Source organism: Ranitomeya variabilis, chromosome 2, assembly GCF_051348905.1.
Source record: "Ranitomeya variabilis isolate aRanVar5 chromosome 2, aRanVar5.hap1, whole genome shotgun sequence".
NCBI classification, from domain to species: domain Eukaryota; kingdom Metazoa; phylum Chordata; class Amphibia; order Anura; family Dendrobatidae; genus Ranitomeya; species Ranitomeya variabilis.
Window position 1 is genome coordinate 388,118,914 of NC_135233.1, and position 23,604 is coordinate 388,142,517.

At 52.5% G+C, this 23,604-nt stretch overlaps 1 protein-coding gene across 1 annotated transcript; it reads left to right on the forward strand.

Moving 5' to 3' along the window:
• Positions 1–6,996: 6,996 nt before the first annotated feature.
• Positions 6,997–21,089, forward strand: ARHGAP35 (Rho GTPase activating protein 35). The gene is made up of 7 exons (XM_077286430.1): positions 6,997–7,233; positions 11,258–15,087; positions 16,163–16,307; positions 16,467–16,544; positions 16,614–16,745; positions 18,004–18,109; positions 19,498–21,089. The coding sequence occupies exons 2-7, from the start codon at positions 11,449–11,451 to the stop codon at positions 19,805–19,807; spliced, it is 4,410 nt and encodes a 1,469-aa protein (XP_077142545.1). The 5' UTR covers positions 6,997–7,233; positions 11,258–11,448; the 3' UTR covers positions 19,808–21,089.
• The last annotated feature ends 2,515 nt before the right edge of the window (positions 21,090–23,604 follow it).

Here is a 23,604-nt window from a genome sequence, read left to right on the forward strand (position 1 = left end):
GTCTTTTCGTTTGGATCTCCCAGCATCGTTTGCCATTCATAATGTGTTCCATAGGTCTTTGTTGCGGAGGTATGTGGTACCTGTGGTTCCTTCTGTTGACCCTCCTGCTCCGGTGCTGGTCGAGGGTGAATTGGAGTACGTGGTGGAGAAGATTTTGGATTCTCGTATCTCTAGACGGAGGCTTCAGTATTTGGTGAAGTGGAAGGGCTATGGTCAGGAGGATAATTCCTGGGTTGTCGCCTCTGATGTTCATGCGGCCGATTTGGTTCGTGCCTTCCACGCGGCTCATCCTAATCGCCCTGGGGGTCTTGATGAGGGTTCGGTGACCCCTCCTCAAGGGGGGGTTACTGTTGTGAACTCTATTTTTAGGCTCCCTCTAGTGGTCACAAGCGGTACTGTGTAGTGTTGTCTTCTGCAGGTTGGCTGCATCAGCTGGTTCGTTATCCTTGGTTCGTTTCCTATTTAACTCACCTGGATACTCAGTTCCTTGCCTGCTATCAATGTATTCAGTGCTCTTCAGATTCCTTGTGATTACCTTGCTCCCAGCCTCTCCAAGACAAGCTAAGTTTTTGTCCGTTCATTTTTTATCAGCATTCATCATGTTTCTTGTCCAGCTTGCTAAGATGTGATCTCCTCGCTTGCTGGTTGCTCTAGGGGACCGAGTTTCTCCCCCCACACCGTTAGTTGGTGCGGGGGTTCTTGAAATCTCAGTGTGGATATTTTGTTAGGGTTTTTTACTGACCGCACAGACCCCTTACTATTTTCTGCTATCTAGTATTAGTGGGCCTCATTTGCTGAATCTGTTTTCACCCCTGTGTATGTGCCTTCCTCTTACCTCACCGTTATTATTTGTTGGGGGCTTCTATATCTTTGGGGATTATTTCTCTGGAGGCAAGAGAGGTCTTTCTTTCTCTCTAGGGGTAGTTAGTTCCTCAGGCTGGCTCGAGACGTCTAGGATTTTTTAGGCACGTTCACCGACTACTTCTAGTGTGTTTGGATAGGTTCAGATTTGCGGTTAGTCCAGTTTGCCACCTCCCTAGAGCTTGTCCTATGTTTGTTACTTAGCTGGAGTAATTCGTGATCCTCAACCACTAAGGATCATAACAGGGTAGATAAATCTGGAGAGTAAACGAGAATATCGTCCAAGTATACCACCACGCAGGAGTACAGAAGATCTCGGAAGATGTCATTCACAAATTCTTGAAATACCGCGGGAGCATTGCATAAGCCGAAGGGCATGACCAAATACTCGTAATGTCCATCTCTGGTGTTGAAAGCGGTCTTCCACTCATCTCCGGGACGGATTCGGATGAGATTATAGGCCCGACGAAGATCCAGCTTGGAGAAGATTCGTGCTCCCCGCAGCCGATCAAAAAGTTCCGGAATAAGAGGAAGCGAATATTTGTTTTTAATTGTTATACTGTTGAGACCCCGGTTGTCGATACAGGGACGGAGGGTTCCATCCTTTTTCTTGACAAAAAAGAAACCCGCACCTGCAGGTGAAGAGGACTTCCGGATAAAACCTCTGGCCAAATTCTCTTGAACGTAGTCGGTCATGGCTTGAGATTCAAGAGGATTCAGCGTATAAATTCAGCCTCTGGGCGGAGACGAACCCGGAAGGAGGTCGATCGGACAATCGTATGGTCAATGCGGAGGCAAGCTCTCCGCCTCCTTCTTGTCGAAGACGTCCGCAAAGGAGTGATAGGCCGAAGGCAAAGCTGCAGGTGCCGTGGTTGACCAGGAAGACCTTAGAGGCTGGACAGGACGCAAACATCTAGTCTGACAAGAATGGCCGTCATGAAATCCACACCTCTGCCACCAATTTGTCACGAACCCCTGACTGCTTTCACCAATATGTCAGGGGTCCACACCGTGACCGTCACCCCTACGTCACGGATCGGGGTGACTTTAGGCCAACAGACGGCTATCACATGTGCAGGGGGGCTTATCTTAGTTATCCCTCCACTCCACAATGTGATAAAAAGACACACACAAGGCTATTGACCTCTTAGTTTACAGCAGGGGCTTAATCTAGGTATCCCACTGCTCTTCAATATACCACGCAGTGACTTATGTATCCCGCTTACAGTTCCACTTAACTTGCAGCTCTCTGGCGCCCCCCTTACTCTCAGGTCAGATTAGGTACTGCACCTAGGGTAATTAGCCGCCAGAAAGGCTGCCTATGTACTGGCTATTGGGCACGCTGCAGCGACGCGATAAACTACTCCCACTCAGGCAGGAACAATAATTATCAACGCCGCAGTCGCTACAGCACCCAAAAGCCTGCACGGTATGCTGCCACCAGCTCCGATTAAACGGGTCCGAAGCTAACCCCACACAGTAGCGTAATTCTCTTCAAGAGGCAGGGTACGTTTTAGAGCAGAAGAACGAATCTAGTATTAATTATTATACTCCATAAAGTTTAGGCAGTGCTTTATCAAAATATTTTACAAAGATGTTACAAAAGAGACAATTGCAATTATGTACAAGGTAATTATAAAAAACAGGGATTACAATAAGAAAATAACACTTACATGTGGTCAGATCATTTGTGGCAACCAGGCTAGTGGAGTTTTCATCTGTCCCAGTGCATTAGGACTTGCAGTCAGGGCTCTTCAGGTAAAAAACTAAAACTGACTGCTGGAAGCCTGCCAGAAACTTATAACCTGCAGCCTGTGACATCACAGAAAGGGCTGGCTTATCCAGACCCTCCTCTCTCTTCAGTCTGAGTAATTCAACCTTAAATTTGTCTAGTTTCTATAACTTCGCTACAAAACATGTCATAGTCATAACAAACCCAGCATTCATCTCGTATTAACGTTGGCATTCTAATGAGATCAAATATGTCCTATCTGTGATGCATATTTACAGAGAAATCCAAACTCTTTACCTGATGGAGTTAGAAGCTCATGTTTAGCGTGATGGATAGATGCTCCGATGGACTTTAGCAATCTCTATTTAAGATTCTCTTAGCCCCAGTCCTTGGCCCAATATCTTACAATAATGGAACAAAGGACTTCCATAGATTTTGGAGCCATTTTTCCCAGTTCCAGCTAGTAGAGTTGGGAGGGGGCGAGTAACTTTCGTCGAGCCTGGAATTTATGACACCAGGGCCATAAAACCCCCTTCTAACATACATTCCGAAGCACACAGAGAAACAAGGAGAGCCAGAGAGAGAAGGGGGGTTTAGCCCAAAGCATGGGCTGTAGAGCAACTAAACTTATATGATATTTCATATCATATCGTGACAGGCCCCAGCGAAGGACATCTCCAGATCGCCAATCCAGGACAGGCTCATGAATTCTTAACCAAGGAAGACCTAAGAGAAAGGTATAAGACAATGATGGCAGCACGTAAAAGGCTGTGATGTTTCGTAGATAAAAAACGAAAAGTGGACCCTCTGGACCGTGACGACGAACCCCTCACGGACGAGCTGACCAGATGGACCGCCCCTATACAGGGAGAGTTAGGGGCAGGCCCGTGAGGGACTATCGCCACGGAAGCTGGAGGATCGAGACAAAAAGGGGAAAAAATAACGGACAGACGATGACGGCAGGAACTCAGGGTAGGTGGGAGCTGCAGAGACTAGGAACTGGAGGGTATGACGGAGACAGAGATCTGACGGGTACACTGCAGACACACTGGGACAGAGGGAGCAGGGAAGAGACACAGGGAAAGGTGCTACAGAGACGAGGGAGCAGATGGGAATGCTGCGGTGACACGGAGGCTGGCGGGAAAATGCGGAGACACAGAGGCTGACGGGAGCAGGTAAAGGATATAGGAGCCGGGCAGGTACCGCAGAGAAACAGGAACTGAAGGAACACGGCAGGAACACAGGAAACAGGCAAGGCACTGCAGAGAGAGGAGGAGACCCAAGGTCAGAGGGCAAGGAACGCACAGAGACCACAGGCGGCCAGAAGCATTTGTTTGCACAAATGAACATCAGGCACAGAGGAGCAGCAGGAAGCAGCTTACATACTAGCGTGGGAGACACTTCCGGGTTACAGTCCTCCAGGATGATGGAGAGGACAGGAAGGAGCACCAGCAGGGGAATCAGATGTGCGCATGCGCAGAGCTGAATGCGACGCGCGCGCACCCGACGAGCTGCAGAAGCCGGGGGCGAGCGCTGGAGAGAGGACGCTTCAGCAGAGGAGCTGCGCCGGGACGCCGAGGACGGGTAAGTATGACAGGGCGCGGGGAGCGGCGGCGGCAGCGGCATGACAAAGGCTATCTTCTCCCAATGTAAGGCTCCGATCTGTGGCTCTACCTCTTCGGTGACCAAGGAAACGGTCTCCCGTAGGGGTCTGCCATCGACCGAAGCTATTTGCCGGGGAGACTCCAAGGATCTGACAGAAATTTGAAACCTTCTAACCGTGTCTAGTTGAATAAAATTGCCTGCCGCTCCAGAATCAACATAAGCAATCTCAGAAGAGCGAGAAGAACCGAAATTTAGCAAAACGGAGAGAGTGAAAGGTAGAGAGGTATCATTAACACCTAGGGAGGCCTCTCTTACCTGACCTAGGCGGAGGCGTTTCCCGGCCTCACCGGACAAGAACGTAGAAGATGGGAGGCGCTGCCACAATAAAAGCAAAGACCCTGAGCAAGTCTTTCTTTACGGCATTGTACTGCTGGCTTAATACGGTCTACTTGCATGGGTTCCGGTGCTGAAGCTGCAGAAGGGGAAGCTTGAGGAAGACGCGGAGGGCTGCGAGCAATTGAGGCTTGACTGGGTAGCCTCCTCTCCCTGGCAGATTCACGGAGACGTTCCTGAAAACGCAAGTCAATGCGGGTTGCCAGAGAAATTAGATCCTCCAAGGAAGTCGGAGTATCTCTACCCGCCAGCTCATCCTTTATGCGACCGGAAAGACCACACCAAAAAGCTCCCACCAGGGCCTCATTGTTCCACCCCAACTCAGAGGACAAGGTACGAAAACGAATGGCGTACTGGCTGACAGAAAGAGTACCCTGGTGGAGACTAAAAAGAGACTCAGTGGTAGAAGCTAACTGACCTGGCTCGTCGAAAACCTTACGAAAAGTCTCCAAAAAGGTGGAAAGTTGAGACACAGGGGATCATTATGCTCCCCGAGGGGATTAACCCAGGCCAAGGCCTCACCCTCCAAATGGGACACCACAAAAGCCACCTTAGCCCGATCCCTGGGGTATTGTTGTGGCAATAATTCGAAGTGCAACTGACACTGATTAAGGAAACCCTGACACAATTTGGGATCTCCACAATACTGTGGGAGTTTAGGCAGACGAGGAGGTGGGTGCGAGACTGGAACTTGGACAGGAGCTGAGGCAGCAGTTTGTAGGGAGAGTAGACGGTTATCTACAGAGGCCATATAGTTTAAAATATGACCCTGAGTATCACGCTGCTGAGCGAGTTCCTGCTGAAGACTGGTTAGTTGGGAGACGTTCGCAGGATCAGAGGGCTGCAGTGCAGACAACCGGGATTCCATTGACTTTAAAAAAGCCATGATCCTGGTTTGGTTCTCCCAATAGGAACGCTAGTTCCTTTTGAGTGGAGACAGGGGTACCAGCGGGGTCCATGGCCTGATTATACTGTTACGCAAAAAGCTGGGAGAATACTAGGGGTGAACCCACTGGACCGCAACAGCGAACCTCCCCTGGGTGAGGAGACCAAGTAGACCACCCCCTATACAGGGAGTGTGAGGAGCAGGCCCTGGGGAGACTACTGCTACGGCAGCTGGTACTAAAGAGAATGGGACTAACAGAAAATGGAAGGAGAGACAAGAAGGGAACGGCAAGGCCGGGAACCAGAGGCACAGGGAGACACACGTACAGAGTCAGGGAAGTAGATGGTATTGACAAGGAGACAGGACAGACAGGAGTATTAGGAGAGGTAAGAAACGAACCAGCGGACATGGTGAAGGTACAGGCAGGAGACAACGCAGACGTACGGGAACTCTGAGGGAAAGGAGACACAGGCAGACCAGAGTTGGGAGGAAACAAAGGGAGAGAGCAAAGGTTAGTCAAAGGCAGACTGGCTAGGGAAACCAAGTCAGAGGGCTGACTGCAGACAGTACGCGGAGGGACACGGGGCCAGAGTCACTTGCAAGGATACAAATGATAATCAGGCACCGCCAAACGGAAGAGGCGGCCTGATATGCAGAGCAGCAGCGTACCTTCCGGGTCAGGGTCCTTTAGGGGCATAGAGAGGAGCGAAGGAAGCGGCAGAATCAACAAGCGCTGTGCGCGCGTGCGCAGTAGGATCTGGAGCGCGTGCGCACCCGAGGAGAGACAGAGGAGGGACGAACGCGCAGGAGACCGGAAGCAGCAGGAGAAGCAGAAGCGCGCCGGGACGCCGTGGACAGGTGAGTATGAGAAGGCACCCGAGGCAGCGGCGGTGTAACAGTCAGATTATAAAAGGAGGCAGATTATAAGAGGAGGCAGAGTATCAATTCATGACAGATTATAAAAGGGTCCAGATTTTAAAAGGATGCAGATTATCAGAGGAGACAGATAACCAGAGAGGGCAGATTATCAGAGGGGGCAGATTATCAAAGGGGGCAGATAACCAGAGGAGGCAGATTATCAGAGGGGGGCAGATTACCAGAGGGGGCAGACGGTGGGAGGGGCACATTTTTAGTGGAGGCTGTATCCTGACGAATTTTTCAATTATAAAAAGGCAGATTATTAGCAGAGGGAATAGCATTATTGGAGGGGCCGGATTATTGAGGGGAGGTCTGGCCAGAAAGGCCGCAGCAGATTCCGGGGTCCTGACATCATTTCCAGGGCACTTTTGTCAGAGATTACTGCATTGTCAGAAAAAAAAACTGCTTATAAATAAAGTTGTCGTTAAAAAAAAAGCAAAACTCCATAGGCTGCGGAACACCAAGATGGTGCATGGAAACTTCCGGCGCCTTCAGAGCAATTGCTGGTAACAGAGATTAGAGTAGCAACATGGCGGACTTCCGGAGGCGCTCCCGGCGCGCCCGGCGCGCCCCCGACGCCCTTTCTCCTTTGGTTGTGCCCGCGCCCGCGCGCCCGCCGGAAGGAAGGAGCCGCCATTACAGGAGGAGACTCCCGAGTCACCCGGATACACCCGGAAACCGCGGCCGGGTACCCGCCGTCACCCAACTCACCGGATATACGAAGCGGCTGCGGCCTTCTCCAGGGCTGAGCGCCGACTCCAGGAAGCCGCATCCGGGCCGCGCTCACCTGGAGACTCCCGGAAACCGCGGCCTGATCCACGCCCGAGAGACACGGAGGGTGAGAGCTGACAGCTGAGCGGCCGCGCGTACACGGGGCCGGAACACCCGAGACACCCGGAGAACTGACGCCCTATTGTGTCACCTCACCCAGCAGACTGCAGAGCACAGTGCAGGGTATACAGACTGCAGAGCACAGTGCAGGGTATACAGAGCAGAGCACAGTGCAGGGTATACAGAGCAGAGCACAGTGCAGGGTATTCAGAGCAGAGCACAGTGCAGGGTATACAGAGCAGAGCACAGTGCAGGGTATACAGAGCAGAGCACAGTGCAGGGTATACAGAGCAGAGCACAGTGCAGGGTATACAGAGCAGAGCACAGTGCAGGGTATACAGAGCAGAGCACAGTGCAGGGTATTCAGAGCAGAGCACAGTGCAGGGTATACAGAGCAGAGCACAGTGCAGGGTATACAGAGCAGAGCACAGTGCAGGGTATACAGAGCAGAGCACAGTGCAGGGTATACAGAGCAGAGCACAGTGCAGGGTATACAGAGCAGAGCACAGTGCAGGGTATACAGAGCAGAGCACAGTGCAGGGTATACAGAGCAGAGCACAGTGCAGGGTATACAGAGCAGAGCACAGTGCAGGGTATACAGAGCAGAGCACAGTGCAGGGTATGCAGAGCACAGTGCAGGGTATACAGAGCACAGTGCAGGGTATACAGAGCAGAGCACAGTGCAGGGTATACAGAGCAGAGCACAGTGCAGGGTATTCAGAGCAGAGCACAGTGCAGGGTATACAGAGCAGAGCACAGTGCAGGGTATACAGAGCAGAGCACAGTGCAGGGTATACAGAGCAGAGCACAGTGCAGGGTATACAGAGCAGAGCACAGTGCAGGGTATACAGAGCAGAGCACAGTGCAGGGTATACAGAGCAGAGCACAGTGCAGGGTATACAGAGCAGAGCACAGTGCAGGGTATACAGAGCAGAGCACAGTGCAGGGTATACAGAGCAGAGCACAGTGCAGGGTATGCACAGCGCAGGGTATGCAGAGCAGAGCACAGCGCAGGGTATGCAGAGCAGAGCACAGCGCAGGGTATGCAGAGCACAGCGCAGGGTATGCAGAGCAGAGCACAGCGCAGGGTATGCAGAGCAGAGCACAGCGCAGGGTATGCAGAGCAGAGCACAGCGCAGGGTATGCAGAGCAGAGCACAGCGCAGGGTATGCAGAGCACAGCGCAGGGTATACAGAGCAGAGCACAGCGCAGGGTATGCAGAGCACAGCGCAGGGTATACAGAGCAGAGCACAGTGCAGGGTATACAGAGCAGACTGCAGAGCACAGTGCAGGGTATACAGAGCAGACCAGAGCACAGTGCAGGGTATACAGAGCAGACTGCAGAGCACAGTGCAGGGTATACAGAGCAGGGTAGGCAGAGCAGACTGAAGAGCATACAGAGAACAGTGCAGGGTATACAGAGCAGACTGCAGAGCACAGTGCAGGGTATACAGAGCAGACTGCAGAGCACAGTGCAGGGTATACAGAGCAGGGTAGGCAGAGCAGACTGAAGAGCATACAGAGAACAGTGCAGGGTATACAGAGCAGACTGCAGAGCATACAGAGCACAGTGCAGGGTGAGCAGAGTACAGAGCAGCAGACTACAGCACAGAACAGACTACAGAGCAGAGTACAGAGCACCAGACTACAGTGCAAAGCAGAGTGCAGAGCAGAGTGTACAGAGCAGAGCACAGTGCAGAGTACAGAGCACCAGCCTACAGTGCAGAGCAGGCTGCAGAGTATACGGTACAGAGCAGAGCACAGTATAGAGTGCAGAGAACATTATACAGTACAGAGTAGAGTGCAGAGCACAGTATACAGTACAGAGCAGCCTGCAGAGCATAGAGTGCAGAGCACAGTATACAGAGCAGAGAGTGCACAGCAGACTGCAGAACACAGAGTACCAGACTACAGTACAGAGGAGAGTATACAGTACGGAGCAGAGCACCAGACTACAGTGCTGAACATAGAGCAGCCTGCAGAGCATACAGTGCAAAATACAGTACAGAGCAGACTGCAGAGCACCAGACTACAGCACAGAGCAGAGTATGCAGAGCATACAGTGCAGCGCACAGAGCAGACTGCAGAGCATGCAGTGCAGAGCAGACTGCAGAGCTTAGTCAGTATACAGAGCAGACTGCAGAGCATACAGTGCACAGAGTAGACTGCAGAGCATACAGTGTAGAGCAGACTGCAGAGCATACAGTTCAGAGCGCACAGAGCAGACTGCAGAGCACTAAGAAGACTACAGAGCAGATTGCAGAGAATACAGTGCACAGCAGAGTATATGGCACAGAGCAGACTGCAAACCATTCAGTATAGAGCATACACTGCAGAGCAGAATGCAGAGTACACCGTGCATGCAGTGCAAAGCATACAGCGTACACCTTGCATATAGCGTAGAACACACAGAGCACACTGTACATTCAGCGCTTCTCAGATTGTACATACAGTGCAGACACACTGCATACCGCACAGAACATGCTAAGCAGCATTTGAACACTACATCCAGTGCAGCACACAACACCCCTTACATACAGCGCAGTAGATACAGCTCAGCACAGATCATACACACAGTCTACAGCCCACACACCGTACATGCAGTGCAGAGCATACAGCACATAGATGCTGCACAGACCGTACATACAGTGCCTACTGTACATCAAGCACAACGCACAACACGCCTTACATACAGGACAGCGCAGCACAGACTGTACATACAGTGCTCACAAAATATCTAGCGTAGAGCATAAAACCCCGTACATACAGTGCTGCGCACACCATGTATACAGCGCAGTGCACATCACATGCACAACACCCAGCGCATAGCACAGATCTACAACATACTATGTACCAGGATAAATGGCCGACTGCACTTGCTGTACGGACGGCCGGGCCTCATTCTGCGCTTTGTCCTTCATAAATTCTTTTCTTTTTACTGTGGACAGAGGACACAGACTTCTGTTGTACCGGGCACATAGACGGCCTGGGGCTCTGCATGTGCTGGACCCCATACATTGTACACAGCTCATTGATTGCACGTGCTGGGTGTACAGCGGATACACACGAGACCGTATACACAAGCATATTTCTTGTGCACACTATGTATAACGCGTGGAATACTCACAGACACCGTGCACATTACACACGCTCTGCATTAACCCTGTTGTGCACTCATGCCACACACGACAAAGATGCCACGTGTCCCCGCACTAGTCACATATGGGACAGGCATTACACACGGGCAGCGGACGTGACGCCGTAGACTTATAACGAGTACAGGCAGACGACAATGCAATACAAGTGTATGGTCACAGGTAAATGGGCGGACTGGTGGTGGGCAGCACGGCGGTGGTTGTCTGCGGACCTCTGTTCTTTCCTCGCATGGTGGTGGTTGTGTCACAGAGGGGCAGAGTTGTGGCGCTAGAGGTTTCATGTTGGCATCTGTGGTCCCAGTATATGTGATACCCAGCAGTGTGCAGACAGCAGCCGGGGCGTCTGACATGGCCAGACTCGTCCTGTCTCTGGTGAGGGCTGATGACCTCTCGCATGCTTTCATGGCCGCCGTGTTCATGTTCTTCTGTTTGTATTGATTTTTTTGTGTGTAAATGTTACCGTCCTGTAGTGCAGGAGGCAGCACCGCGCCGATCTTTGTGGCAGGATGGGCACCTTTGGCCCTTAACCTCTCAAGATGGGAACCTTTACTGCTGGTGTTTTTTGTGGCACCAATGGCATAATTTTCCTTTTTACCAGTCTTGCTGCCATCACTCATGTTGGGCTTCCAGAGACCCATCTTCAGGCCCCCGTGGCTGTTTTTTGTGACTGGAGGTGACATGTACCTAGGATATGGCCTTATTAGTGTCTCGCTTGAGGGTGGGATGTGTATGTGGTGCAGGCCGCACATGTCCGAGGTTCCTTATAAGTACCGCTCCCCCACCACACTTTGCCAGCTACTCTCCGCCGTGTACTACGTGTTGTCTGTAGAGCAGTTGTGTATAGTCTGTTGCTTATTCTGTGTTTTTATTTTGCAGGCCCCTGAAGATGAATGCCGTGTATGGCTGGTTCACTGGCGACACAAGGAGCGGCTCCTCCTAAACATCTGCTTGTGACCAAGTCTGGAGCCCCTGATCATAACGTCCTGGCTTGTCCAGTCTGTGCATGGAGAACCATTACAAAGCCTCACCCCGGCAGGTGTTAATGTGGGCAGGATGAGTGCTGCGCCATGATGATGGCACGGAAACAAGATGTTCGGGTGCCCACTTATAGCATCAGTGTGGTGGGCCTGTCCGGCACAGAAAAGGAAAAAGGCCAGTGTGGCATTGGGAAGTCTTGCCTGTGCAACCGATTTGCACGACCCAGTGCAGATGACTTCCACTTGGACCACACATCCGTCCTTAGCACCAGTGACTTTGGGGGCCGTGTTGTGAACAATGACCACTTCCTGTACTGGGGGGAGGTCACCCGGACTCTTGAAGACTGTGTGGAATGCAAGGTGCACGTGGTGGAGCAGACGGAGTTCATAGACGACCAAACGTTCCAGCCTCACCGCAGTACAGCGCTGCAGCCGTACATCAAGCGCGCTGCATCTAGTAAACTCGCTTCGGCCGAGAAGCTCATGTATTTTTGCACAGATCAGTTGGGGCTGGAGCAGGACTTTGAACAGAAACAGATGCCCGAGGGCAAACTGCTGATAGACGGCTACTTGCTGTGTGTCGACGTCAGTCGTGGCATGAATAGGAATTTCGATGACCAACTTAAATTTGTGTCCAACCTGTACACTCAACTAGCCAAGACCAAGAAGCCAATAGTACTGGTGCTGTCCAAGTGCGATGAAGGAGTTGAGCGATACATTCGGGATGCTCATGGGTTTGCACTCAATAAAAAGAATTTGCAGGTGGTGGAGACTTCGGCCAGGTCCAACGTCAACGTAGACTTGGCCTTTACTGCCTTGATACAACTGATAGACAAAAGTCGTGGGAAGTCAAAGATAATTCCTTACTTTGAGGCGTTGAAGCAGCAGAGCCAGCAGAGCGCGGCTGCCAAAGACAAGTACGAATGGCTGGTGGGACGTGTCGTCAAGTCGCACAACGAGACATGGCTGAACGTCAGCCGGCGCATGCAGAGCTGCACTGAATATCAGGATTACGTGTACTTGGAAGGTACCGATAAAGCCAAGAAGCTATTTCAGCAGCACATCCAGCGGCTCAAACAGGATCATATTGAACGCCGTCGTAAGGTTTACTTGTCCGTTTTGCCCCGTGCTTTAGATGTCCTCGTGCCTGACCTCGATGAAATAGACCATCTGAGCTGCCCCAAAGTGGCCAAACTGTTAGAGTCAAAGCCTGACTTCTCTCACTGGTTTGTGGTTCTCGAGGACACCCCATGGGATCTAACAAGCCACATAGACAATATGGACGACGATCGGATACCTTATGATATTATGGACACCATGCAGGCAACAGATGTGTACTGCAACCACCTGGAAAAACTGAGGAATGCAAGAAAGAAATCGCAGATGAAGAAAGCCTTCAAAGAAAACTTAGCGGCTTCTCCGTTTATCACTCCCGGGAAGCCCTGGGAGGAAGCTCGTAGTTTTATTATGAGCGAGGAATTTTATCAGTGGTTGGAAGAGCCGGTCTATATGGACATATATAGTAAGCACCAGAAAGAGATCATTGACAAAGCCAAGGAGGAGTTCCAGGAGCTACTTCTGGAGTATTCGGAGCTGTTCTATGAGCTGGAGCTAGATGCCAAGCCCAGCAAGGAGAAGATGGGGGTGATCCAGGAGGTCCTAGGGGAGGAGCAGCGGTTCAAAGCTCTGCAGAAACTGCAGGCCGAGCGGGACGCCCTAATCCTTAAACACATTCACTTTGTCTATCATCCCACAAAAGACACTTGCCCCAGTAACCCTTCATGTGTAGACACCAAAATAGAGCAGCTGATCAGCTCCAGGTGCCCTTACCCCTATGACCGCCTCTATAAAGACCCTAATGTGGACAGAATCAACCTGGTGATCCTTGGCAAGGACGGTTTGGCTCGAGAACTTGCCAATGAGATCCGTGCTCTTTGCACCAATGATGATAAGTATGTGATCGACGGGAAGATGTACGAGTTGTCTTTGCGTCCCATCGAGGGCAATGTTCGGCTGCCTGTTAATTCATTTCAAACCTCGACCTTTATGCCTCATGGATGCCTCTGCCTTTACAACTCCAAAGAGTCTTTGTCCTATGTCATAGAGAGCATTGAGAAAAATCGGGAGTCCAGCCTAGGACGTAAGGACAACCATCTGCTGAACTTACCCCTTACCTTAATACTCGTCAACCGCAGAGGCGACACGAGCGGAGAGACTGCGCACAGCCTCATCCAGCAGGGTCAGCATATAGCCAGCAAGTTGCAGTGCTTCTTCTTAGATGCGGCCTCTACGGGCCTTGGCTATGGCCGTAACATAAACGAGAAACAGATCAGCCAGATTCTGCGGTTCCTTCTGGAGTCCAAGAGGAACCTGAACCTCGTGAGCTCCACGCCAAGCATCAAAGATCTGGTGGACTGTGATCTCCGCATAGTAATGTGCTTGATGTGTGGCGACCCCTTCCATGTGGAGGAGGTGCTGAACGTCCTGAAGCCTCACACTTATCGCCCATCACCGTTTGGCGTTGGTGGCTCGGTTCTGCTCGACTTGCCACTGGGTAGTCAGAAGCGCCGACTAGAGCTGCTCATCCTGTCCTATCACGCCTCCTTCAATGTTCGTAAGACCAAACTGGTGCATGGGTACATGGTATTCTACGCTGCCAAGCGTCGTGCCTCCCTGGCCATGCTGCGGGCCTTCCTCTGTGAAGTACAAGACATCGTCCCTGTTCAACTCGTTGCCTTGACTGAGGGTCCTGTAAATCTCCTGGATAACCTGACCCGAGACCAGCTGACCGAAGGGGAAGAGATCGCTCAGGATATCGAAGGCAAATTCCTGAATTTACAGTGTGGACAGGCCCAGCCCAAGCTGGACATGTTCTACTCTTTCTTCAAGGACGTGGTCGAGAAGAAAGTCATCATCGAAGCCTCACATATGTATGACAACACAGCAGAAGCATGTAGCACTACAGAGGAGGTGTTCAACTCCCCTCGCGCGGGATCTCCCCTCTGCAACTCCCACTTGCCTGACTCTGAGGAAGATCTGGACCCGTCTCCCCAGCACATCCTGACACGGGAGGACATGGGTCTGGCTGCACCCTCCAGAGACCATTCCAAATTGGACGACAGTGAGAGTCTTGCCTTCATCTCTGTCATGAGCACCTTAGAGAGCAAACTGAACAACAAGGTACCTCCTCCCCTCAAACCAAAGCCTGACCTTTCCTACCTAGACCCCGTGTCCCGTGATGGACACAGACGGTCCCTAACCTCCATCACTTGGCCACCATCTGAAGCCTTTGACCCTTCGGACTACGCCGAACCTATAGACTCTGTTGTGAAACCGAAGAACCAGGAAGAGAACATTTACTCTGTGCCTCACGACAGCACCCAAGGAAAAATCATAACCATCCGAAACGCTATCAAACCGCAGTCAAATGGCAGCGGGAACGGTTCAGACAGTGACATGGACACTAATTCTCTGGAGCGAATACGGAAGGCATCCATCGTGACCAAACCTGTCCTCTACCGGACCAAGTGTGCCAAACTTGGGAAGTTTTCCAGTTATAGGAGCAGCTTCAGTGTGGGCAGCGATGATGAGCTCGGACCCATGCGCAGAAAAGATGAGGACATTGGAACGCCGGGACCAAAAGGCGACAACACCACAAACTCGTATGAGGCTGACGGAGAAGATCCACGCAAAAGGAACATCCTGCGCAGCCTGAGGAGAACCACCAAGGTATAAAGTGTGGACATAGGGGGGAGATCCTGCTACATCTCATCTATGCTCCAGTCACAGCCAGAGCTGCACAGAGTCCACACTGCACTGGTACCTCGGCGTGCAGGAGACAGACACTGATAGATTTATTTTGGCTTTCTCACTTAACATCTCCCATGATGCAACGCAATATGTGGCTGCAGCTTTAGTAGTGACTGGAGTATATAACGAGATATAACTCCGTGATGTTATAAAAGGGAGATATGAGACTGACCGTCCACGAAGGTTATGGTCATATGTTCACAGCAAGCAGAGATCTGGAACATTTTTACTTCGTAAATAGGAAGAAGCATGACTTTACATTAGGAATAATCCGTCTTTATATAAATCTCTGTGCCCCCTGAATAGTGAGTGCAGCTCTGTGGTATAATACAGGATGTGACTCAGAATATGTAATGTATGTACACAGTGACTGCACCAGCAGAACAGTGAGTGCAGCTCTGTGGTATAATACAGGATGTAACTCAGGATCAGTAATGTATGTACACAGTGACTGCACCAGCAGAACAGTGAGTGCATCTCTGGTGTATAATACAGGATGTAACTCAGGATCAGTAATGTAATGTATGTACACAGTGACTGCACCAGCAGAATAGTGAGTACAGCTCTGGAGTATAATACAAGAGGTAACTCAGGATCAGTAATGTAATGTATGTACACAGTGACTGCACCAGCAGAATAGTGAGTGCATCTCTGGTGTATAATACAGGATGTAACTCAGGATCAGTAATGTAATGTATGTACACAGTGACTGCACCAGCAGAATAGTGAGTGCATCTCTGGTGTATAATACAGGATGGAACTCAGGATCAGTAATGTATGTACACAGTGACTGCACCAGCAGAATAGTGAGTGCAGCTCAGGGAGATAACCCTGGTTACAGTGCAGTGCGGTTATGGGGGTCACATATACAGGTGTTGTGTATTCTTTGTTCTCCCCTCCTGTATTGGGGGCTGTAGCACAGAGGACGGTTCTTGCAGTTGCCTCCTTGGAGGTTGTTTTTTCTTACTTGTCTCCTTTTGTTCCTTTTTTCTAGAAACGAGCCAATAAACTCCGTCCCCCCCTGTCCAAGCAGACGTGGGAGAGCAGCTATTTCGGGATCCCGCTGGTGAACGTCGTGAGTGTAGAGAAGCCCATCCCTATCTTCATTGAGAAGTGTGTGGAGTACATAGAAACCACAGGTGGGGGCCTCTGCAGGTATTGGGTGTGCACTGGACTGTGCGGCAGAGCTGACATCTCAGTCTGGTCTCTCACAGTCACTTTCCCGCCCCATCTGGTCCATGGCTGGGTATTTTTCGCTCACTCCGGGGGGTAACGTTCTGTCTTTTTTTTCCCCTCAGGGATGAGCACGGAGGGAATCTATAGAGTCAGTGGCAACAAGTCTGAGATGGATTCTCTGCAGAGACAATTTGATCAAGGTGAGTGGTGATGATGGGGTGGTGGTCATAACGGCCCCGTCCTCTCTCTGACTCCAGCGCTCTTTACAGATCACAGCCTGGACTTGGCGGAGAAGGACTTTACGGTGAACACGGTCGCTGGAGCCTTGAAGAGTTTCTTTGCGGAGCTGCCGGACCCGTTGGTGCCGTACACCTTACAGACGGAGCTGGTGGAGGCCTACAGTAAGTGATTGTGGCAGCGTGTCGGGGCACTGTGTGAGCGCAGACGCTTCTACGGCCGTTCAGTGGGTGGGAAATGAGACACGAGCAGCAGATTCATGTATATGAGCGCTCCTGTGTTCTCTATGAGAAAGTCGCCAGCTGTCAGATCGGCCGCGGCTAATCTCCGGGAGGACAGTGTGATCGGCAGTCACGTGCCATCAACGTCTCCCCCGACCATCAGTCGGCCGGTGCCCCCATATCAGACCGTCGCCTGAACCCGCCGATATCAGCTGACATTAGTCTAATCTGTATGGGGGCTTGAAGGTAGAGGCCCCGTCTCACTAAGCGATTTACCAACGATCACGACCAGCGATATGACCTGGCCGTGATCGTTGGTAAGTCGCTGTGTGGTCGCTGGGGAGCTGTCACACAGACAGCTCTCTCCAGCGACCAACGATCAGGGGAACGACTTCGGCATCGTTGAAACTGTCTTCAACGATGCCGAAGTCCCCCTGCAGCACCCGGGTAACCAGGGTAAACATCGGGTTACTAAGCGCAGGGCCGCGCTTAGTAACCCGATGTTTACCCTGGTTACCAAAAAAAACAAACACTACATACTCGCCTTTCGGTGTCCAGGTCCCTTGCCGTCTGCTTCCTGCTCTGACTGAGATCCGGCCGTACAGCGAGAGCAGAGCGCAGCGGTGACGTCACTGCTGTGCTCTCACTTCTCACTGTACGGCCGGCAGTCAGTGAGAGCAGGAAGCGGACGGCAAGGGACCTGGACACCGAAAGGCGAGTATGTACTGTTTGTTTTTTTTTACATTTACGCTGGTAACCAGGGTAAACATCGGGTTACTAAGCGCGGCCCTGCGCTTAGTAACCCGATGTTTACCCTGGTTACCAGTGAAGACATCGCTGGATCGGTGTCACACACACCGATTCAGCGATGTCAGCGGGGCCTCAACGACCAAAAAAAGGTCCAGGCCATTCCGACACGACCAGCGATCTCGCAGCAGGGGCCTGATCGCTGGTACGTGTCACACATAGCGAGATCGCTATGGAGGTCGCTGTTGCGTCACAAAACTTGTGACTCAGCAGCGATCTCGCTAGCGATCTCGCTATGTGAGACGGGGCCTTAGGAAATAGGAATGCAGTCTATTGTCTACTGTTGTCAGCCACACTTCAGTGTGCAGGGGGTTATCAGGAGCAGATGATGATCCAGCTCATACAATGTGATCTGCTGCTGATCCTCCTAAACTTTCCTTCTTATCTTCTGTAGAAATCAACGACCAAGAGCAGAAGCTTCAGGTGATGAAGGAGCTTCTGAAGAAACTGCCGAAGGAAAACCAGGAGATTTTCAAATATGTCATCTCTCACCTGAACCGGTCAGTGGCGTCTGCGCTGCTCTGTGTCTCCATGTTCTAGTTCCCATGTGTGACTGTCCGTACTCTAGTCTCTGTCTCCCCACTGTCTGCAATGCTCACGCTCCCCTGTGGCTGCTCCTCAGGGTCAGTCAGCATCACCATGCCAGTATGATGACCAGTGACAATTTGTCCATCTGTGTGTGCATCCCCCTTTCTGTGTGTTCGCGCCTTCTTCTGCGCTCCCCACTCTCTGCATGTGCCTTCCCCTGAGCACCTGCTCTCGTATCACTCCTCCCTTTGAGTGCACGCTTTCCCCTGCACGCTCAACGCTCTGCATGCGCCCCTTGCTCTCTGTGTTTGCGCCTTCCCCTGCACTCCCCCTCTGTGCGCACCCCGCTTTCTACGTGCGTTTACCTGTACGCCTCTCTTGTTGCCTGTGCATCCACCTTTCTATGCGTTCCCGCCTTCCCCTGCACGCCCCGCTGCGTTCATGCCTTCCCCTGTGCGCTTCTTCCCCTGCTCTCTGCGTCCACGCCTTCCTATGTGCTCTTCTTTCCCTTCATGCCCTGCTCTATGCATTCACGCCTTCCCCTGTGCGCTTCTTCCTCTGCATTCGCGCCTTCCCTTGTGCGCTTCTTCCCCTGTACGCTCTGCTTTCTTCATACATGCTTTCCCCTGTGCGCTTCTTCCCCTGCTCGCCCCACCCTCTGCATTCACGCTTTTCTCTGCTCACGATTATTCCCCTGCTCGCCCCGCTCTATGCATTCACAACTTCACCTGTGCGCTTCTTCCCCTGCACGCCCAGCTCTCTGCGTTCACGCCTTACCCTGCGCGTGTTTCTTCCCCTGCACGCCCAGCTCTCTGCGTTCACTTCTTCCCCTGCGCGTGTTTCTTCCCCTGCGCGTGTTTCTTCCCCTGCGCGTGTTTCTTCCCCTGCGCGTGTTTCTTCCCCTGCGCGTGTTTCTTCCCCTGCGCGTGTTTCTTCCCCTGCGCGTGTTTCTTCCCCTGCGCGTGTTTCTTCCCCTGCGCGTGTTTCTTCCCCTGCGCGTGTTTCTTCCCCTGCGCGTGTTTCTTCCCCTGCGCGTGTTTCTTCCCCTGCGCGTGTTTCTTCCCCTGCGCGTGTTTCTTCCCCTGCGCGTGTTTCTTCCCCTGCGCGTGTTTCTTCCCCTGCGCGTGTTTCTTCCCCTGCGCGTGTTTCTTCCCCTGCGCGTGTTTCTTCCCCTGCGCGTGTTTCTTCCCCTGCGCGTGTTTCTTCCCCTGCGCGTGTTTCTTCATCTGCACGCCCTGCTCTCTGCATTCACACCTTGCCCTGCTCCCGTTTCTTCCCCTGCTCGCCCCGCTCTATGCATTCACGCCTTCCCCTGCACCTTCTCCCCCGCATCTCACGCTCTCCTCTGGTTGCTCCTCAGGGTCAGCCAGCATCATCACACCAACCTGATGACCAGTGAGAACTTGTCCATCTGCTTCTGGCCGACATTGATGCGCCCGGACTTCACCACCATGGACGCTCTGACGGCGACTCGTACCTACCAGACAATCATCGAGCTGTTCATCCATCAATGTCCGTACTTCTTCTACCAGCGCCCTCCGATGGACATTCCTACTCCGAGCTCACCCTCCACGCCGCCCATGCACCCGCCCTCTCCTCCTCAGTCTCCCCCACTGACGCCCGTGTCCCCATCGGAGAACCTGCTAACATCGGACCCCAACATCCTGTGACGTTCTCTTCCCCCGCAGTTTATAGTCTCTCCTGGAGGCAACGTCCGCCTTCCCCCGGCCACTCGCCAGCCTCTCCTGGAGGACCAGAGGCTTCACACATGGGACCACTACAGATAAGAGACTTGGAGTCTGTGGCCGGGATGAGCCCTCCACGGAAGAGAATGGGGGGCTATTCGTGGTACACTGTGGAGCGGGGCCGTCCCTGGTACACTGTGCAAGCATCATGAGTGGATACCTGGTACACTGACTGTGACAGAGGCGCCCGGCACCCCCACATCACAGAGGGACCCTGCTTCTGTGGATTACGCCACCGGTCGGGATCACGCCACAGGGAGGAGCAACACTGTGAATTGTGGAGCGGGGCAGCGGCTCTCTCCGCGTTCCTCTGTGGTATTCTTGCCCCCTCTCTTCCTTCCCCCATTTTAAGGACACTAACCCCCGAAAGAACACCGGATCGACACTACATATCTTAGCACTTACAGGCGGCACATTAGGGTTGATGGGGGCTGCATGAGTTGTCTGCTTTGTACATGACTACATGGAGAGCACACGTGTGACGCCGGCCGGAGACCATGCGCATGTTCACGTGTCACCACTGCTGCTCCGGCTGCTTCTTCGTTTTCTTCCTCTTTTTAATCGTCGGCTCCTCCTCGGGATTGGATTGTTTGCTCCGTGGTAACTCATCTCCTGAGGTGCCTTATCCCCCGGCTCGGAGTCGTTCTCACTTGTCCGATAACTTTTTTAGGTCTGACCCATAAAGGGTGAGCTAGCACCGACCCCCTCCCCCAATTTTATCTGACGTGTCCTACTGATCCCCCCCGTAACAGAAGGTCCCCCCGCTTTTACTGACTTCACAATGAGCTCTGCCCTCACTACCTCTTCGTCGAGACACTAACTGTCCTTAAGTGTTAAAATCACCCCCGCTACCGAAACCCGTATGACCGGTGACCACATGTAACTGACCTCCTCCTGCTAACTTAACTCCCCCAACCCCCACACAGCGAGCGTGAACGGGACAGGGGTCTGTCTTACTGTGTGGGGGTCCCAGTCTGAACCCTCAATCTTGTCCATACCGTGTGCAGGGAGGCCTCGCCGTGACTGGGGGCCGCCCCGTTACTACCCGTTCTGTTTGTTGCTGTCCGATGGTCGGGTCATTTTGTGCATGAGAATGTGGCCCCTCCGACGACCCCCTGAACCATGTATTTGCTCATTGTAATTGGATCAAACTGAGGGCCTTAATGTGACTTGTATTATAGCTAATAAATCTTGTTATAAACTCCCATCGCTCTGCCGCTCATCTCGTCTGTGGGGGAGGCCGGGTGGGCACGGGCTAAGGGCGTCCACTGCAGGAGGGCTAGTGACATGCTGCATCCATCAGTCCTGCCATTTGGTTGTCAGTGTATCCGTAGCACCCAGGGTGTCTGGACCAGTGTCAGGTCTTTAATGTATATTTTTCACTTGCTTAACAGCAAGCAGAGATCTTGAAAGTGGTGAGAGAGTGAGCGGCGGTCTTCCCAGGCCACCCCACGTATTAATCAGAATACACATGGCCCCTCGAAGTCTGTTATATCAGGTCCACACATCCAACTTGCATGGTCCAAGTACTGACCGTGGTGTCCGGACTGAACTCCATATCCTCAGATTTGCTCAGGAGACCCTTGACTATTCTGGACACAGAGATCTGTGCTCAGACCAGGAAAATCACGAACCTGCTGGCACCACAGTCTTCGGGGTCCGGCTACCTGGCACCCGTGAAGTTAAAGGCTCGATACATTGTAACTAGTGATGACCGCAGCTGCTCGTCACTCTACTAGGGTGCTCAGGTATGCGCCGAGTGTCGCGGGTGCTCGGGTATGCGCCGAGTGTCGTGGGTGCTCGGGTGACATGTTCCAGTCCCCGCGGTCGCATGTTTCATAGCTGGTAGAAACAAAACATGCGGGGATTGTCAGTCCTCGTACCAGGTCAGGAGACGTTCTCAGTCTCTGGATGTAAACTGGAATGTTTCCATTCAATAAAGGCTTTGAAAATAGGAACTGAAACCAAACGATGAATTTCATGAAAACTGGTGCAGAGGAGATGAGGTGCAGCGTCCTGTAGACAACAATCAGAATTTAGCTCCTACATTCTGTGTACGGTTTTTACAACATTCAAACTTTAAATATTAGATGTTATGGGTGATTTTTCTTTTTATGTCAAACTCCTCCTTAGAGAGAAGCTGCAGCTGCACACCCCTCCTCCCTAGAGAGAAGCTGCAGCTGCACACCCCTCCTCCCTAGAGAGAAGCTGCAGCTGCACACCCCTCCTCCCTAGTGAGAAGCTGCAGCTGCACAACCTTCCTCCCTAGAGAGAAGCTACAGCTGCACACCCCTCCTCCCTAGAGAGAAGCTGCAGCTGCACACCCCTTCTCCCTAGAAAGAAGCTGCAGCTGCACACCACTCCTCCCTAGAGAGAAGCTGCAGCTGCACACCCCTCCTCCCTAGAGAAGCTGCAGTTGCACACCCCTCCCTAGAGAGAAGCTGCAGTTGCACACCCCTCCTCCCTAGAGAGAAGCTGCAGCTGCACACCCCTCCCTAGAGAGAAGCTGCAGCTGCACACCTTTCCTCCCTAGAGAGAAGCTGCAGTTGCACACCCCTCCTCCCTAGAGAGAAGCTGCAGTTGCACACCCCTCTTCCCTAGATAAGCTGCAGTTGCACACACCACCACCACTTTCATGAATACACTTTTATTGACGAATCCATGAAGTTCCTATAAAGCCTCAATATTCCCAGCGCTGCCCCTTATTCTCCACACTTCTGCCCCTTATTCCCCAGACTTCTGCCCCTTATTCGCCACACTCCTGCCCCTTATTCGCCACACTCCTGCCCCTTATTCGCCACACTCCTGCCCCTTATTCGCCACACTCCTGCCCCTTATTCGCCACACTCCTGCCCCTTATTCGCCACACTCCTGCCCCTTATTCGCCACACTCCTGCCCCTTATTCGCCACACTCCTGCCCCTTATTCGCCACACTCCTTCCCCTTATTCGCCACACTCCTGCCCCTTATTCGCCACACTCCTGCCCCTTATTCGCCACACTCCTGCCCCTTATTCGCCACACTCCTGCCCCTTATTCGCCACACTCCTGCCCCTTATTCGCCACACTCCTGCCCCTTATTCGCCACACTCCTGCCCCTTATTCGCCACACTCCTGCCCCTTATTCGCCACACTCCTGCCCCTTATTCGCCACACTCCTGCCCCTTATTCGCCACACTCCTGCCCCTTATTCGCCACACTCCTGCCCCTTATTCGCCACACTCCTGCCCCTTATTCGCCACACTCCTGCCCCTTATTCGCCACACTCCTGCCCCTTATTCGCCACACTCCTGCCCCTTATTCGCCACACTCCTGCCCCTTATTCGCCACACTCCTGCCCCTTATTCGCCACACTCCTGCCCCTTATTCGCCACACTCCTGCCCCTTATTCGCCACACTCCTGCCCCTTATTCGCCACACTCCTGCCCCTTATTCGCCACACTCCTGCCCCTTATTCGCCACACTCCTGCCCCTTATTCGCCACACTCCTGCCCCTTATTCGCCACACTCCTGCCCCTTATTCGCCACACTCCTGCCCCTTATTCGCCACACTCCTGCCCCTTATTCGCCACACTCCTGCCCCTTATTCGCCACACTCCTGCCCCTTATTCGCCACACTCCTGCCCCTTATTCGCCACACTCCTGCCCCTTATTCGCCACACTCCTGCCCCTTATTCGCCACACTCCTGCCCCTTATTCGCCACACTCCTGCCCCTTATTCGC

What these genes read in the sequence shown, in the direction of transcription:
- ARHGAP35 (XM_077286430.1), top strand. Translation starts at nt 11,449, where the DNA reads ATGATGATGGCACGGAAACAAGATGTTCGGGTGCCCACTTATAGCATC. An exon ending in GCAGAGACAATTTGATCAAG is followed by an intron (nt 16,545 to 16,613) that starts GTGAGTGGTGAT and finishes CGCTCTTTACAG; the next exon opens with ATCACAGCCTGGACTTGGCG. An exon ending in GGAGCTGGTGGAGGCCTACA is followed by an intron (nt 16,746 to 18,003) that starts GTAAGTGATTGT and finishes TATCTTCTGTAG; the next exon opens with AAATCAACGACCAAGAGCAG.